The following is an 18,528-nucleotide window of genomic DNA, read 5'->3' as shown; positions in this document are numbered from 1 at the left end:
TCAGCACAATATTGTTGAAGTATAGGTACCGTTAGTTCACATGTGGTTTGATGAACAGAATACTGGCAACAATGTTCCTAAGACAGCAGTTAGCTAACTGCATAGAGCATGGCCTGGTTCATTAAGGTTGTTGTGGCTGGGAGAGATAGTGGGGATAAGCTCCCATTACCGATGAAATGCTCCCAATGGCATGTCTCTCAAATAGCCTCCAACAACCAAGTCCAGCTCCTAGCCTTCATGTGTGACTTAACTACTAAGCCTGGCAGGACCATTTCTACTGACAGGAAAATGGGCAAGGTCGGGTTACTGGCGCCTTAAAATCACTCGCTTTGGGCAGATGGGACTCATCAGCCATGGTTGGCAGCTCATCTAGAAGAAGGAAAACTCTGATTGCAAACTGCTGCTGCCTTGTGGCTGCACCCACTCGTGGGGAAGGCTTCGGGAATAAACCCCGAGGAAAAGTCCGTAGCTGGGGTCCCTAAGCAGTCCAACGTTGAGTACAATGCTGACTGGCAACTTCTGCAACACTGCTGGTGCCTACCTGTATAATCTCTGCCCCACTTTAGTACTCATCAGCTGCTTGAAGAGGGGGAGCCTGCTGCAGGCTGCAAAGCTTGCTCTTCATATCATCCTGCCCTGGTTTGTGTATCACGTAGACAGCTAGGACACAATATCCATAGGCCAATGGATGGCCTCACAGATCATGGTCCAAATCAAGTAAGCTGTAGATAAGGGTGGATGAGGTACTGCTGGCAATCCAGCTAAATAAATCCCAGAACTAGACTGGCTGTCAGGCCAGGATCAACCAAGGAGCAGATGCTAGCACACCTGCCCACGATTCCAACAACAGAACGCAGTCTCGCTGGATTCCCTACACAGGAGAATCAGTCTTGTTCAACCTATACCAGTTATACTGGGAGTCCCCATTAACTTGAATGGGCTTCCAAGCCTGGAAAAAAGTTACTGATTTTATTTTCATTGCTTTTTATGCTTCAGAGACATAACCAGATTTGAGAGGACTCAAAATTGCGCTATCCTTTGAGTGCAGAGGGTCAGTGAAAGAAGCCTTCCAACTCCAGCCCTCATTAGCATGCACTGGGATAGAGGTACAGACCAAGAAATGAGTTCACCTTGACTTGTTGCAAAATGCTTCAGATTTTGGTTAAGGAGTAACTTTCAACAGGACATCACAGGAACTCTTCTGCTCCTCTTTGGACATTTTATGCCCAGTTGAGCGTAAGACCAATTTGCTTTTCTCTAAAAAAAATCAAATTATTAATAATACAATAACACACGCAAATACCCCATGGTTTTGTTCAATTGCTTTTCACTGTTACTGAAGCAAAACAACAATATGCAAGGAAATGAGAAAGAAGGAATAATTGGAAATTCTCCAGTTTCTGGAATAAATTGGTATGCCTCCCGTACATTTTTTATTCCATTCATAACTATATGGAAATATAGAAAACAGGGGCACGAGTGGGACATTTGGCCCATCAAGCCTGTTCTGTTATTTAATACAGCCGCAGCCAACCCACTGTCACATTACAATATCCTTGCTCTCACCTCATACTCCTAAATGCCCTTCATGCCAAGAAATCTACTTGTTCCTTCATAAATAAATTGAACAACTTGTCCTTCATGGTACAGAATTACTCAGGTACCCGGAATTGCACACCGCTAGGGTGTATTCCGGAGTCAGGTTATATAGCAAAATATTGACTTCAGCAACCAATCTTTAGACATGAATGTGGACTGTAGATTAAATTTAAAATGCAGCCCTAGCCAATAGGTTACTAGAGCTGTGAACAGCAGTTAATTGAAAAATCACACGATGCTGGTTAACATTCATTTTAGATGTCTGGAGTGTGGGAGTGAAGAAGGAGGTGTGCAAGTTATATGTAATTCAAAGGAAGCATTGTAGACACATTGCAAATATAGAATTGTCCTTTGATCTTTAGCACATAACATGTCACGTAATATTGGGTTGAACAGGCCTCTGCCATTTGAGATAGTGCACAGCCCTCTGGTGAAAAATGATATTGTATCCGTTAAATAGGACAATTCTGATTTGATGGAGACGGATGTGAACAGGGGAACAGCTGGAAAAATTTCTGAAACGCTCGTTCGCTGCTGTCATTACTGCGTGGTTGGTAATCTTTCGGAGGGAAGGCCTCAAAATCCCCGGCTTTGCCTGCTGTAGGCGACCGAGATGGAGGTTGAATCACTCAGATAGAGTTGGCGCTCAGTGCTCGGTGTCAGAGAGCTGATCAGAGCTCGAAGTTTTCGGATGACTCAGAGTCGGACTGTGGTCAGGTATGGCAGGGAGAGTTTTTCTTCCTTCTCCTGTCTGCGTGAGATGTGGGACCTTTGAGAGACTTTGAGCTTTTACTGTGCTCATGGACTTCTTCATCAAGTTATGGTATTGTTGCACTGTTGTAACTATATGTTATAATTATGTGGTTTTGTTAGTTTTTTTCAGTTCTGGTCTGTCCTGTGTTTTGTGATATCACACTGGAGGAAATATTGTGTCATTTCTTAATGCATGCATTACTGAATGACAATAAAAGAGGACTGCGTGTCTTCATAATCTAAATCCTATTTCTTGTATTTTTTAAAATCACAAATGTCCATTATCTTCAATATTTTCCATACATACATTCAGATCTTTTTTTGCATTTTCCTAGATGTTTCCTCTAACATAAAGTTTCATATTTATCCAAATCAGACTTCACTTTCCATGTATTGCTTATAAACCCTGTTTATATCCTTCTGAAATGTCTATTCTTGCCCTCAATAGTTGCACAGAATTCATATCCTTAGTGTTTGCAGAAAAATTCTCATTGTTGTTCATAATTGGTCTCTCAGTTCCTTCAGGGATTCATTTACTTCTTAAATACATATACAAAAGGAGCCCAAATTCTTTTATATTGCATAATACTATTTCTCAAGCTCCATATGTCCACTTACAGTAAAATTCTGAACGTAGCCCAGCTGTGTCTTCAGGAGAAGCTCCTTTGCACTGGGCTACATTTGGAATGAGCTGCCAGGAATGGGGAGGACACATTAGCAACATTTCAAGGCCATCTAGATATATTTGGTGAATCAGAATAAGATTTATATCACTTTTAAAGATTAACCTTGAAAACATACTGAAATACTGAAAAGTTTTTCAAAACCAATGCAATGATTTTCCAAATGTGGATCTCACGATTTTTGGAAGTACAACACATTTTCCAGAGTTTGTACTAAAATGACCTCAAACTAAAAAGTTAAAATAAATCTGCTGAAAACATTTAGCAGATCAAGCAACATCCATGGAGAGAAAAAAGGTTGAAGATTCAGACCAATGACATTTCCAATGAAATGGAATATGAACTAAGTGATATTAAGTTTGTAGCAAGATGCAGAGTGGGGGTTTGGAGAGGGAGGGATAGGACAAAGTAAACATCTCTATTAGGGTGAGGGCAAGGTTTCCTTTGGGATAACCTGTAAATGAGGTCATCTGGTCAAAGTGTTGTTAGGGACAGTTTGGGAAGGAGAACATGGTCTTGCCTATAAAATATTTAACATGGGGTAGTTAGAGTGACAATACAGACAAAAGATTGCAGAATACATTCTGTAAGACAGACTGTGATAGTGGAATGAGAACAACTGAACTAATATCACAGGTAGATGACCTGGCCCATTCTGATACAAACAGAGAAAGCAACTTACCTGAAGTTGTTAACTTCGACATTGAGCCTGGAAGTCTGCAATCTGTTCAAATCGGAGATAAGTGCTGATCAATCTTACATTGGGCCTTTTGTACAGAAGGTCATAGGTGGATAGTTTAGATTAGGAGTGTGATGGAGAATTAAAGTAGCAAATACCAGGAAGCTCAGTGTTGGTCCTGTAGACAGAATGCAAGTGATTCGATCAACCAACCTGCATTTAGCTTCTCCAATATAGAGGTACTATATTGTGTACACCAAATACTTCAGCATTTAACTGCTCTTCAATCCCTCTGCAAATCGTATTGACTCTAACTTGTAGCTGTTTTGGTCTGCAGTTCCATTTTATCCTTCACCGCACCTGGTGCTACAACATATGTGTTTTTTTTTCTTCTTTTCAGATGTCAAGATTGCAAGCTCCTGAGTACCATTCCAGCATTTTTCTTCTAATTTGCTTTTCTCTGACCACAATCTCTTCAGCCAATTCTAACCTTTGCTTGTTTTCACCTTCCCTTTCAAATTTCCCCTCTTTGATCCCAATCAGTCGATCCTCAGCAGAGAAACATTAGAGATCAACATTTCATGTGCCTCAAAGCTCAGGGGCTACTGGCAGCAATGATCTTTGCCCATGTACACTGTTCAGCAACCTGGACTACCTACAGCAGGTACCTCGAGGCACTGGAGAGATACCACCAAAGTGGTCCCCACAAAATCCTCCAAATTCAATGGAAGGAAAAGAGAACCACTGTCAGTGTCCTCTCCCATACAAAGATCTCTCTCTGTTGCTGAGACCTTAGTAATGCTTAGGCAGACATTACTGCATGCCTAAGAGTAAATAATAGAAATAGACACTTTATTGCAAGCCCTGTCACAGGAATGGATTAAAAGGTGGGCAGAGGAAGAGATTTATGGATGCACTCAAAACCTCCTTAAAGAAATCCTAAATCCCACAGAGTTCAGGGAATTGCTAGCCATTGACTACCCACAGTAGAGAACAAGCACTCAGGAAGACACTGAGAACCTTAATCAGAACTACATGGAAGCCCGGCATAAATAGCTGAAGGAATTTACCACCTCAGCAATTACCCACCTGCCCATCTCATCAGGCACACCCTGACTTTACTGTGGATGAGTTAACAATTCCCACATTGGCCTCATCAGTCACCTCAGAACCCACAGAACAGTATGGATGGGGACAGATTTGTCACTGTATAACACTGGTACAAATGTTGTATTGATAACAAGTGCACACTGTACAGTCAGGAAGAAAACAAAGTGTTCAGCAATAAAATCACACACACACACACACACACAATGTTTCACAAGGAGCTTGACTAGAATCCAAGTACCAGGAAATCCAGAAAAAAAACAAGTTTCCATGTTTCAGCAGTTTAATGTCAGGAACATTTCCAAATGACAGTGTTTTCAGTAGAATATTATTCTCTCGAAATACTATTAGGATCCATGATTTTCTAACATGTGCAATTATTAAGAACTAAACCAAATTAAGTGACAGAGTTAGATAGCACAGAAACCAGCACTTTGGCTCATAACGTCTGCACTGAATATCAAAGAGCATTTACAGTCAACAATTTATTCTTCCCATGTGTCCTCACTCCCTCCAGGTTTGACTACTCATGTAGATGCCTAGGGCAATTTATATTGACCAATAAACCCACCAATCTACACATCTTTAATTAAATGAAGGAAACTGGAGCACCTGGAAAATCCCCATGTAGACAGAGGGAAAACATGTAGAGTCTACAGAGACAGCACCCAAGGCCAGGATTGAACGTGGGTTACTAGAATAGTGTATTACTCTCCTGACCCTAATAGTAGCATCGGTAAGATATGTTAGACACCTTCAGTATGTCAGACAGCATCTGTGAAAGAAAAAGCAAGGTTTCAGGTTGAAGTCCTTTCATCACCACAGTTGAACTGGTATTATGGGTCAGCACAGACATTATGGGCTGAGAGGCCTGTTCCTGTGCATTATCACTCTGTGTTCTATGGTTTTCTGTTTCACTCGACTTGTTTTTTTGAAGAAGAGTGTTGGAGTTTTCTTGGAATTAACCACCATTTTCATATTTGAAATAAATATATTTCTCTTAATTAAAGGTATTCAGCAGTGAAACTGGTTAGAAGAATGGAACGGTCTAAGTTTCTATACCCCGTCTAATATTTAAAATGCAAGTGACATCACATACAAAATTAAATTGGTTATTTATTTCATTCCAATCATTGTGTCAGGTGGCTTAAAGAAATAATAGAATGCCTAGATGTATAAGTTAATTTGTGAAGGGTTCCTATTTTGATATTATTGTTATAACAGAAAACTATTGTAAAGATTATAAAAGCAAATACATGTATTAACAAAGCATTAAATTGAGAACAAAATTATAATGGTTAAAATTTAAAAATATTGTTAGGATGTACTCTGAAGTTATGGTATATAGCAAACATTAATTTCAACAGTAACCAGACTTCAGATCTGAATGTGGATTGTAGATTGTTTAAAATGCAGCTCCGAACAACGGTGTTCTTGAAGCTGCAGACTTGGATCTATTGCAAGCTAAGAAACACACCATTGACCTGAGATGTCTGCATATGCATGAATGCAGCCCAGAGTCAGTGGTGATTAACATTCAGTTTGGGTGCCTGGAGTGTTGGTGTGAATATCTAGGTGTTTGAAAATTATATGTAGTTCAAAGGAAGCACTCTGGATACATTGTAACTATAGAATTAACCTGCCATTACCCTTGATCTTTAGCAGATAAAGATGTCATGTAATATTGGGTCAGGAGGCCATTTCTAAGAGTGTCTCCAGCCTGATGTCTAATTGTTCCGCTGAATAATGACTTCTATATCCACCAGCTTCAGTCTTTCCTGGTGACTTCGCTCAGTCACAACAGAAACCAACTACAAAGAATTTGTTGGAACGAAGTTATGTTAATAATTAACAAATTGCGGTAATCAGAGAACTAATTTAAACTGCGATTTTCTATTTGAAATAGAAGATAACCAGGGACAAACCAAGGAAGTGTTCATAAATTGCGGTGTTCAAAACAAATACATCAGGGACAGACCACTGATTAAGAAATAGAGAGAATAAAGGAGAGGTTGAAACACCCAAAAGACTCTTCACCTGAAACAAATTACAGGTGTTACAGAACATGAGCGAAATACTGTGATTGTCCCATTGAGAGTAGCACAGTCTATGAGAGAGCAAAAAAGGATAGGAAGAAATAGTTTAATTGGCAAATGCCAAAGAGTGAGAGAAGAGAGAGATATGAGAGATATAGAGAGATATAAGAGAGAGATATGAGAAAGAGAGAGAGTATTTCACAGAAAAAAGTTGTTTTTATCTTGTTACTTCATTTCTCATTAGATGGTAATACTAATCTCTGGATACAACTGGGAGACAATGTATAACCTCTACTTCATTAGAAAATCATTGAATGTTTACTACACAGCGGAAACAATTCAACCCTTTGAACCCAAGTTACCTCTTTCTAGATTTCTACTTTCAATATCTTTCCCAATACTGTTCCTTCAGCATTAGAAATTATTTGCTATTAAATGCTCATTCAATTTTCTTTTGAAACCACTGCTTCCATCACCCTTACAAATCGTAACCACTCTCTGTATAAAGAATGTTTTCTCACGTTCAGAATATTGACCACTGTCTTGAATCTTTATTCCCTGGCCTATGAAGTAATCACTAATTTGTACAATTTTTTTCTAATTACCCTAACTATTCAGACCTATCAAATCTCTTTACAACCTTTGTTTCAAGGAGAATAACCTCAAAAATTCATTCTAATCTAGGCCAGAGATGAAATTCATCGGTTTTGGAATCACTCTTGTAAACTTCTGCTGCATCCACTCTAGCAGTTTCACCTTGTTTCTAAGCTGAACAATTTGGTTTTGCATATTCCACAATTCAACTGGGCCAAACAGGGATAAAAGGGAATAGCTTAAATGGGAACTTTGGCTGGCATAAATGAGTTGGGCTGAAGAGATTGTTGACTCCATGACTCTATAACATAACTTCCCTGCCCTGTTTTGTACCTCATGCCCAGGGGTGCTGTGCTAGCCAAAGCACACCCGGCACATCTTTAAGAAAAAAGCTGAAATAAACAGGCTAATTAATTAGGTGCTACCCAGGGTGATTTGAGTATCTCAGAAACTGCTGATCTCCTGGGACTTTTACGCACAACAGACTGTGGGGTTTACAAAGAATGGTGCCAAAAACAAAAAAGCATCCAGTGAGTGGATTTAACAAGATGTTTTTGCTCACAGAACAGCCACTCGCTGGCTGTTTTGTTTGTTTTTGCCACCATTCTTCGTAATCCCCAGAGTCTGTTGTGCGTAAAAGTCCCAGGAGATCAGCAGTTTCTGAGATACTGAAATCACCCGGGTGGCACCTAATTAATTAGCTTATTTAGTTCGGCTTTTTTCTTAAAGATGTGCTGGGTACACTCTGGCTAGCACCGCACCCCTGGGCATGCCTCCATTGAAGAAGTCCAGGATTCAATTACGCTACATAAATGAAGAACTTTACTACAACAACTCTCATGCTTTCTGACTTGAACCATTTTCCTTTATTCTTACAGCTACTTATTTCCGTACACATCAAAGTTCCATGGGCTTCAATGTTGCCTTCAAATATTTAGTATCTCCCTAGTAATAATTTGATAGCAAAAATTGATATACAGTACTGCCTGAAATATTTCAAATGATACTAGAATATCATCAGTGATTCAAATTAACAACACAGAAAAGCTAACAATGAGAAATGCATCTTAATGTGATCTCTTTCCAGAGAGGCAGCCAATTCTGCCCAGTTTTACAATGAATGGTAGGGCAATGAGGTGTGCGGTGGAACGAAGAGACCTGGAAATGTAGATCCATTATTCCTTGAAAGTGGTATCGCAGACAGATAGGGTCATAAAGAGAGCATTTTCGCGCATTGGCCTTTGTTAGTCAGAGCAATGAGTACAAGAGTTGGGATACTATGCTGAAGTTATGCAAAATGTTGGTGAGCCCATGTATTGAGTAATGTGTGAAGTTCTGAACACTGACCGACTGGGAAGACCATAAGACTATAAGACCATAAGACAAAGGAGCAGAAGTCGGCCATTCGGCCCATTGAGTCTGCTTCGCCATTTTATCATGAGCTGATCCATTCTCCCATTTAGTCCCACTCCCCTGCCTTCTCACCATAACCTTTGATGCCCTGGCTACTCAGATACCTGAGACATCAATAATAGAAAATAGACAATAGACAATAGGTGCAGGAGTAGGCCATTCAGCCCTTCGAGCCAGTACCGCCATTCACTGTGATCATGGCTGATCATTCACAATTAGTATCCAGTTCCTGCCTTATCCCCATAATGTATGATTCCGCTATCTTTAAGAGCTCTATCCATCTCTTTCTTGAAAGCATCCAGAGACTTGGCCTCCACTGCCTTCTGGGCAGAGCATTCCACATATCCACCACTCCCTGGATGAAAAAGTTTTTCCTCAACTCCGTTCTAAATGGCCTATCCCTTATTCTTAAACTGTGGTCTCTAGTTCTGGACTCACCCATCAGCGGGAATGTGCTTCCTGCCTCCAGCGTGTCCAATCCCTTAATAATCTTATACGTTTCAATCAAATCCCCTCTCATCCTTCTAAATTCCAGTGTATACAATAAGACATCAATAAGCTTGAAAGAGTGCAGAGAAAATTTACACAGATGTTGCTGGGACTTGAGGCCCTGAATTACAGGGAAAGGTTGAATATGTTAACTTTATTCCTGGGAATGCAGGGGATCGTTTGAGAAATACAAAATTAAGAGGGGTATAGATTGGGGGAATGCATGCAGGCTTTTTCCCTTCAGGTTGGGTGAGACTACAGCCAAAGGACATACAGTATGTTTAGAGTAAAAGGTGGAATATTTAAGGCTAATCTGAAGGAGAACTACTTCACTCAGAGGGTGGTGAAGAGTATGGAATGAGCTTCCAGCAGAAGCAGTAAAAACAGGTTCAATTATTATATTTAAGAGAAGTCTAGATAGATGAAAGGAGTTTAATGGCTATGGTTCAAGTGTAGATAGGGAGGACCAGGCAGAAAACCAGGCTGGGATGGTCTAAATGCATAGAAGGGGCTGTTTTATGCTGTAGTGCTTGCTGATTTGCTCTCTCTCTGACTCTGAAACACTTATAACACAAAAGATAGGGAGTGGTTAGTCAGAGCATACATTTTTAAATGGTACACATATGCAAATAAAGCAGGAAATGCTGAAATTACTCAACAGAACAGATATAAGATCTGATGAAAGGCCATTGACCTGACCATTTCAGTCTGCACATATGCTGTCTGTTGTGAGGAGTATTTTCAGCATCTTTAATTGTTTATGTTAATTTTTAGAGATACAGCATGGTAATAGGTCCTTCCAGCCAATGAGCCTGTGCCTACTAAACCATATGCCTTTGGAATATGGGAGTAAACTAGAGCAACGGTCGGGTGTCCAGAATCTGTAGTCCTCTGCTTTTCAAATCTATAAGCTATACTCGTTACAAATGAAAATCCATTCAGACAACCTCTTCACTCCTACACTGGTCTTCTCTATTACCTCATCAAAAATAATTCTATCAGGTTAATCAAACATGATTTGTCTTGATCAAGCTCTTGCTAGGCTTCTATTTTTTATTTATTATTTTATTTGTCTGGAGATGCAACACAGAACAGGTCCTTCCGTCTTAATGAGCTGCGCCACCCAGCAAACCACCTATTTAACCCTAGCCTAATCACAGGACAATTTATAATGGCCAATTCACCTACTAACTGGTACATCTTTGAACTCTGGGAGAAAACCCAAGTGCACACACAAAGAATGAACACATTTTCTTACAGAGGACGCCTGATCGAACTCTGAACTTTGACATCCAAGCTGTACTGTAATAGCATCAGGCTAAATGCTCTGTTGCCATGGCAATCTGAACTCCAGTTTTTCCAAATGACAATTCAATTATCCCCAAATATTGCTTCTCCAACATCTGAGGTTACATTTTTGAATTAATACAGCCAATAATTACTTGGCAGAACATGACATCCCTATTTTTCAATCTCCAATTCTCTGATCCTCTGCATCAATAGAAAATTGGAAGATTGTGGCAAATGTTCTGCAATTTTCACCCCCATTTCCCTTTGCAACCTAGAAAGCTTCAATCCAGATTAAGTGCCTCACTTACTGTACATACAGCAAAGCTTTCTAATAAATACTCCTTATCAATTTTCACTACATCAATTATTTCTCCCAACACCACTTGTATTGAAGTACTGGCAGCATCTTCTTCCTGGTTAAACAACTACGCAAAGTGCTAATTAAATATTCCAGTCTATGCTCGGTTAAGAAGCATAGATTATCCTCATAATTCCTTACTGACCCCAGCACTCTTTATGCTATCTGCTTATGTCTATGGACTTCTATATTAACTGACATCCTTTTTCATGTTTACTCTTTATCTGCTCTATTTGCCTTTCCACACCCCTCTCAGTTTACCATTCTCAGCCTGATAGATGTTTATTAATTTCATATGCATCATACAACCCCTTTTTATGTTTCATCATACATTATATCTATGTCACCCAAGGAACTATGGCTTTGGTTCTATATCTTGTCCTATGGGAATGTCCAGAGTTTATACTTGAAACATCTCTTCTTTACAGAAATTTTATTGTTGCATGAGGGTTTCACCCTCCAGACTTTGGCCAGATCTCCTCTCATTCCATTGAAGCTGGCCTTCCTTTAAATAATAGACACAAGGTTGGAGGAGCAACAACTTATCTTCTGTCTGGGTAGCTCCCAACCTGGTGGCATGAATATTGATTTCTTGAACTTCTGGTGATTACCGCACCCCACCCCTTACACCATCCCCATTCTTGTTTCCCTCTCTCACCTTATTTCCTTACCTGTCCATCACCTGCCTCTGGTGCTCCTTCCCTTTCCTTTCTTCCATGCCCTTCTTTTCTCTCCTATCAGATTCCCCCTTCTCCAGCCCTGTATCTCTTCCACCAATCAACTTCTCAGCTCTTTACTTCACCCCTCCCTCTCCCAGTTTCACAATTCACCTATCACCTGCTACCTAGCCCTTCTTCTTCCTCTCCCACCACCTTCTTATTCTGACCTCTTCCCCCTTCCTTTCCAGTCCTGAGGAAGGTTCTCGGCTTGAAACGTCATCTGCTTATTCCCATCCATGGATGCTACCTGACCTGCCGAGCTCCTCCAGCACATTGTGTGCATTCCTTTAAATAAGATGTCCTTTAATTTTTTTGAGATACAGTGCTGAGGAGGCCCTTCAGCCCAGCAACCCCTGATCTAACCCTGGCCTAGTCACGGGACATTATATAATGACCAATTAACCTGCCAAACCCGCACGTCCTTGTCCTTGGACTTTGGGAGGACACAGGAGCACCCGGAGGAAACCCACACGTTCTCGGGCAGAATGTACAAACTCCTTACTGGCAGCAGTGGAAATTGAACCTGTGTCACTGACACTGCAAAGCATTGTGCTAACCACTACATTACTGTGCTGTCCTTCTTGTCTAGTCTGCTTCCTACTCCTTTTCATCTTTCAAAACTATCTTATGCTTTTCAAATTTTCTCTCGACACTTGAACCACCTCATTATCCAACATAAGATTGTGCAAAGCCTCTTTCCTCATTGGCCTGAGAACGTACTGATCAAGGAAGCTTCCTCAAACCCATTTCAGAAATGTCTTCCTTACCCCTTCTTTGCCTAATACAGTGACATTTATACCAATCAACACTGAATTCACAGTAAGTGAATTCACATCACTGTAATCACTCTGCAAAGTTTCCACCACTCCATGTATCATTTGCTGATTTACTATTTTATTTTGGACCTTTAGGATACCTCTGCTAACGACTTTCTTGGTTCCTAACCGAAGAAAAAAATAGCTTGTATTACAAACAGATAATGCCAGTATTGCTCAGCGGGTCTGACTGCTTTTGTCAAAAGGCAAACAGATTCCAAGGTGCAGGTTGTAGGTTTTTCATGAAAACTGGAAAAGTGAGAAAACAAGTTGTGCTAAATTGCAGGAAGGGTGAGGGTGGGAGGAATAACACAGATTAATATTTCTGTAGGGTGAGGTCAGGCTTAGTGAAGTGATTCTCATGTTTAATGATACATTGATGAAAGCAGTTAAAGAAAAATGAAAATGCTTTGAGGTAACTTTGGTCTTGCTCCCTCAGAAGCATCTTATCTTTCCAGCAATATATATTCCTTAAATAATTAATTACCTCTTCACTCCCTTTTTTTCCCTTTGCTACATTTTCCAAACACCCTGCAAACACAATAATGTTAAATTTCCAGTCCTGTCCTTTTATTTGCTCTCATAATCTCAGATTTGTACTTTCAGATCACCAGACTTATTGACCATGCTGTGTGCCTACACACATAAATTATAAAATAATCTATGTTTTTCTTGTGATTTTATTCAGTCTGCGATCTGCTAAATTGTACCACATTTTACTCCACTGCTACTCAACACTCCCAGTCTTTGGTGCACTTAAAGTTGGTCGTCCCTTGAAAATTTTGTTTAAACCACCGCATCCTGTGAGCATTCTCATGAAAATGTTGTTCCCAATTGACCTGGATAAATACTTTGATTTTGAATATGATCTGCTTGCCTCAGAGTAGAACCCACTTACCAAAAATATTGGAAGACACAACAACTGCAGATGCTGGAACCTGGAGCAAAATGGTAACCCAATGGAGAATCTTAGCTATTCGAGCAGCATCCACGGTGCTTATAAAGAGCATTCACCCACCTAGGGAGTTTTCATGTTTCATTGTTTTACAACAGTGGATTTAATTTGGCTTTTTTTGACACTGATCAACAGAAAAAGTCTTTCATGTTAAAGTGAAAACAGATCCCTACAAAGTGATCTAAATTAATTATAAATATAAAAGACAAAATAATTGATTATATAAGTATTCACCCCTGGAATATGATATTAGTTAAATTGTGTTTTAATTTATTGTAGGAAAAATACCCCTGTATCTGGAGGGTCCAATTGTTGCTGAGTCAGTATCCTGGCAAAAACTACACCATGAAGATAAAAGAACACTCCAAGCAACTCTAAAAAGGTTAGTGAAAAGCACAAGTCAGAAGATAGATAGAAGAAAATTTCCAAGTCACTGAATACCCTTTGGAGTATAATTAAGTCAATCATCAAGAAATGGAAAGGATATGGCTGTAAATCTGCCTAGAGCAGGCTGTCCTCAAAAACTTGCAGTGACCTTGCAAGAAGAGACTAGTGAGGGGCGGGGGGTCACCAAAAGACCTTTGTCAACTCCTGAGGAGTTACATCCATCAGTGATTGAGATGGGAGAGATTGCACATATAGCCGTTGCCTGGGTGCTTCACCAGTCACAGCTTTATGGGAGAGTGGCAAAGGGAAAAACACTGTTGGGAAAAAAACCTCACATGAAATCTCAGCTAGAGTTTGCTGTGAGAGACTTTGAAGTCAGCTGGAAGAAAGCTCTATGGTTTGATAAAGCCAAAACTTGAGTTTTTTAGCTATCAGACATACGGTAAACACTGCACATCATCAAAAACACACCACCCCTACCGTGAAGCATGGTGGTGGCTGCATCATGCTGTGGGGATGCTTCACTGCAGCAGGCCCTGGAAGGCTTGTGAAGGTAGAGGGTAAAATGAATGCAGCAAAATGCAGGGAAATCCTGGAGGAAAACCTGATGCAGTCTGCAAGAGAACTGCAATTTGGGTGAAAATTTGTTTTCCAGCAAGACAATGACCCCAAGCATAAAGCCAAAGCTAAACAGAAATGGCTTAAAAACTACAAAGTTAATGTCCTGGAGCGGCCAAGTCAGTGTCCAGAACTCAATCCAATTGAGAATTTGTGGCTGGACGTGAAATTGGCTGTTCACTCACGATCCTCAAGAAATCTGACAGAGCTTGATTAGTTTTATAAAGAAGAATGGGGATAAATTGCAGTGTCTAGATGTGCAAAGCTGATAGAGACCTGTCAGACAGACTCGAGGCTGTAATTGCTGTCAAAGGTGCATCTACTAAATACTGACTTGTAAGGTGTGGATACTTCTGCATTCAATTATTTTGTGTTTTATATTTGTAAGTAATTTAGATAACTTTGTAGAGCTTTTGGTATGCTGGCCTTTATAAATCAGAGCATTGAGTATAGGAGTTGGGATGTAATGTTGAAATTGTACAAGGCATTGGCAAGGCCAAATTTGGAGTATTGTGTACAGTTCTGGTCACCGAATTATAGGAAAGATGTCAACAAAATAGAGGGAGTACAGAGAAGATTTATTAGAATGCTGCCTGGGTTTCAGCACCTGAGTTACAGAGAAAAGTTGAACAAGTTAGGTCTTTATTCTTTGGAGCGTAGAAGGTTGAGGGGGGACTTGATAGAGATATTTAAAATTATGAGGGGGATAGATAGAGTTGACGTGGATAGGCTTTTGACATTAAGAGCAAGGGACATTCAAACAGGATATGAGTTGAGAGTCAGGGGGCAAAAGTTTAGGGGTAACATGAGGGGGAACTTCTTTACTCAGAGAATGGTAGCTGCGTGGAACGAGCTTCCAGCAGAAGTGGTAGAGGCAGGTTCGATATTGTCATTTAAAGTAAAATTGGATAGGTATATGGACAGGAAAGGAATGGAGGGTTATGGGCTGAGTGCAGGTCGGTGGGACTAGGTGAGAGTAAGCGTTCGGCACTGACTAGAAGGGCCGAGGTGGACTGTTTCTGTGCTGTAATTGTTGTATGGTTATATGATTTCCTCTAGGTGCTTCAGTTTCCTCCCACAGTGCAAAGCCGCACCAGGTAGAAGGTTAATTTGGTCATTGTAAATTGTCCTGTGACAGTTAGACTAGGGTTCGATGGGCAGCATGGCTTGTTGGGCCAGAAGGGCCTGTTCTGTGTTGTATCTCTAAATAAAATGCTTAAAATTATCCAAACTGCTACTGTATATAACAATAGAGGTCCCAGTACTGGTTCCTGTGATACTCTGCTAGTCACAATTTTCCAATCACGAAAACAACTTCCCACCATCGCTGTCTGCCATCTATTGCCAAGATAACTTTGGATCTATTTTGCCCAACTTGCCCATGGAACCTAACCTTTCGGACCACTCTTCCCTGTTGGACCTCTTCTAAGGCCTCTCAGAGTTTCATGCAACTATATTAATCACATTGACTTCATCAAAAACATTTTGTTACCTCTTCAAATTGATCTAACAGGAACTTCCACTAACAAAGCCATGCTGACTATCTTTAAATAATCCCAGCCTTTCCAAATGCAGAACATTCCTGTCACTCATTATGTTTACCAATAACTTCCCAATTATTAACAATAGACTCTCAAATCTGTAATTGCCAGGCTTGTCTCTGCTTCCCTTCCAGAAAGGGTACCATATTGGTTGTCCTCCAGTCATCTGCTCTTCATCTTTGGCCAGAAAAGATCCCCATCACCCACAGTCTGCCCTCTTCTCATTGCTACCATCAAGGAGGTGGTACAGTAGCCTGAAGACACACACTCAACATTTCAGGAACAGTTTCTTCCCCTTCATCTTCGGATTTCTGAATGAGCAATAAAACCATATTTTTATATATGTATATTTCTTACTGTTTTAATAGTATTTTTATTATGTATTGCAAAGTTAGGTGTTTTGATTGTTTGGTTATGATGTTTATATTTTCAAAATATTTCACTGTCTGTACAGCACTTTGGAAATTCTCTGATACTGCCAGAGGTGTTCATAAATAAAGAGCTTCTCATTGACGAAGAGGTAGCAAACGTATTAGTGTTGCTAGGTTCAGAAATTTGGAAGGAGGTAGTGTTCTGAACTGTTATATTTGGGGACAATATTGAATCTTTAACTTCAATCCATAAACTCTGGTTTAAATATTTCAATTGTAATTCAAACATTAACAGAACAGAGACGGGTTCATGTTCATATTGCCCGGAGAATTTTTTTTAAAAAGCGAGCAGTGCAGCGAAGGGAGAGAGTGGGGAAAAGCCCCACAGAAACGTGCTGTGGTAGGCGGGCGCTGAGGATGGGCGGGCACTCTGCAGGCGCTGCGCTGCGCTGCCTGGTGAGTGAGCGAGTGTGTGTAGAGTGGGAAGAGGAGGAAGTGGATGCAGGCCGGCGGGACGAGCGCGCAGTTCTAACGCTGTCAATCAATCACAACGGCGGCGGCGGCGGCAGACCAGACCAGACCAGCGGAGAAGTTCCTCACACAGCCGGCGCTGGGCAGAAACGCGACTCGACCTCAAGCATGTCAGTGCTGGCGCTGCAGGAATATGAATTCGAGAGGCAATTCAACGAGAGAGAAGCCATTCAGTGGATGCAGGAAAACTGGTGAGCCGATGTTTTGTACAAGTCTTGCTTGTAGACAGATGGGCTGGCATCCCACCCGGCTCCAACACCCGCACCCCACGGCATTTTGAGATAACATCCGATTTGTGTTTTATTTTTTACTTTGTGTAGGTTTTAACAATGGTTCAGCTACTGCAAATTTAAAGTTCCCTCTATCTTTGTATTATGAAAGGGTCCACCTACTTCTGGAAGCACTTGTGCCGGCTACTTCCCCCTCTGGCTTTCATCAGTTTAATTCCCCCCTTTCTGGACCGCTTCTCATTTTTCGCTGGGGGGGGCATCCACCAAACAACATCAGATCGCGCTATCAGTCGTACGCTGAGTGATTATAGATGCGATCTCGGGTTTAAATCATCTTGAAGTAAACGAGGGTTTATTGTGTCATCCCCCAGCCCCCCCAGCCCAATTCTCTCGGGGCGTTCTTGCAATCCAATTATTTTGGGGGAAAAGCTCCTTGAGCAGACATTGAAGCACGTGTAGACAGCCCGGCGCGAACCGCCCCTACCTGCCAGATCCATTTTCTGTGGGAACAAGGCAGAACTGGAGCACGAACGCGACTTTGCATTAAATAATAGAGGCTCGGGCGCTTACCGTAGGTACGTGCTCATACCGAGTGTGTGTGTATGTATAAAAGGACTTCCCGTGCCCTGGTGTTCAGGTCGCTATTTGTATTCGGACTGTGTGTGTGAGGGGATGGAAGCCCAGTCACTGCTGACGTTGGGTTTGTATATGGGTTCTTCCTCTTCACACGGCCAGAGCGGTCCAGTGATGCATTTCTCCATCGACCCCCGTCCCCACGCCGCGATTTCGATCGGCTCCCACCCTCAGCAAACGTCGCACAAACCCAGGCGGCCTCGATTATCTGATATGAAATTTCATATTGCTCCGTAAGAGTTGCCGTGTGTGAAGCTTCGAGTAATCCCCCCCTCCTCTTTTCCCTTTGAATTCTAGTTTCAAAAAAGCTGCAGCTTCAGCCTGTTTCCACTGAAGTGATTATCATACTACATTTTGTGTAAGTGGATTGACAAAATTTACCTTTCAAACTAAACTATCACTGCACCTTTTCACTAAAATTCGAGGACTCTTATGTGATCCAATATCTTACAGGTGTAGAAGTACCCCTTTTACGTGTTTTTTTTGGTTTCTGTTAAAGTGGCATAGTCTAAAGGGGTAGTGCTTGCCGAGATGAGAATAAGGAGGAGGCATTTACAGAGATGCACGCACCACGCCCAGATACTGATTTGTTTTTAAAAATATAAAATACCTCTGGAATTCTGTGCAACTGCTCCGTTAGTGTTATAGTTGTACAAAACCATTCAATAATCTGCATCCATCATTTGCATTGTGCTACCTTGTACAAATGCAGAAATCAGAACTCACT

At 41.0% G+C, this 18,528-nt stretch overlaps 1 protein-coding gene across 3 annotated transcripts in view; it reads left to right on the top strand.

Moving 5' to 3' along the window:
• Positions 1 to 16,889: 16,889 nt before the first annotated feature.
• Positions 16,890 to 18,528, top strand: part of elovl6 (ELOVL fatty acid elongase 6) — a 110,360-nt gene continuing 108,721 nt past the window's right edge. For 2 of the 3 annotated variants that reach the window (XM_072255954.1, XM_072255952.1), the window contains exon 1: positions 16,890 to 17,129. In XM_072255954.1, the coding sequence (XP_072112055.1) occupies positions 17,047 to 17,129 (83 nt within the window). In that variant the 5' untranslated portion in view covers positions 16,890 to 17,046. Of the gene's footprint in view, positions 17,130 to 18,098; positions 18,160 to 18,528 lie in introns of all 3 variants that reach the window. The other variant, XM_072255953.1, reaches the window with a different exon arrangement.

Source organism: Mobula birostris, chromosome 4, assembly GCF_030028105.1.
Source record: "Mobula birostris isolate sMobBir1 chromosome 4, sMobBir1.hap1, whole genome shotgun sequence".
NCBI classification, from domain to species: domain Eukaryota; kingdom Metazoa; phylum Chordata; class Chondrichthyes; order Myliobatiformes; family Myliobatidae; genus Mobula; species Mobula birostris.
This window is presented reverse-complemented; position numbering and strand designations above follow the sequence as displayed.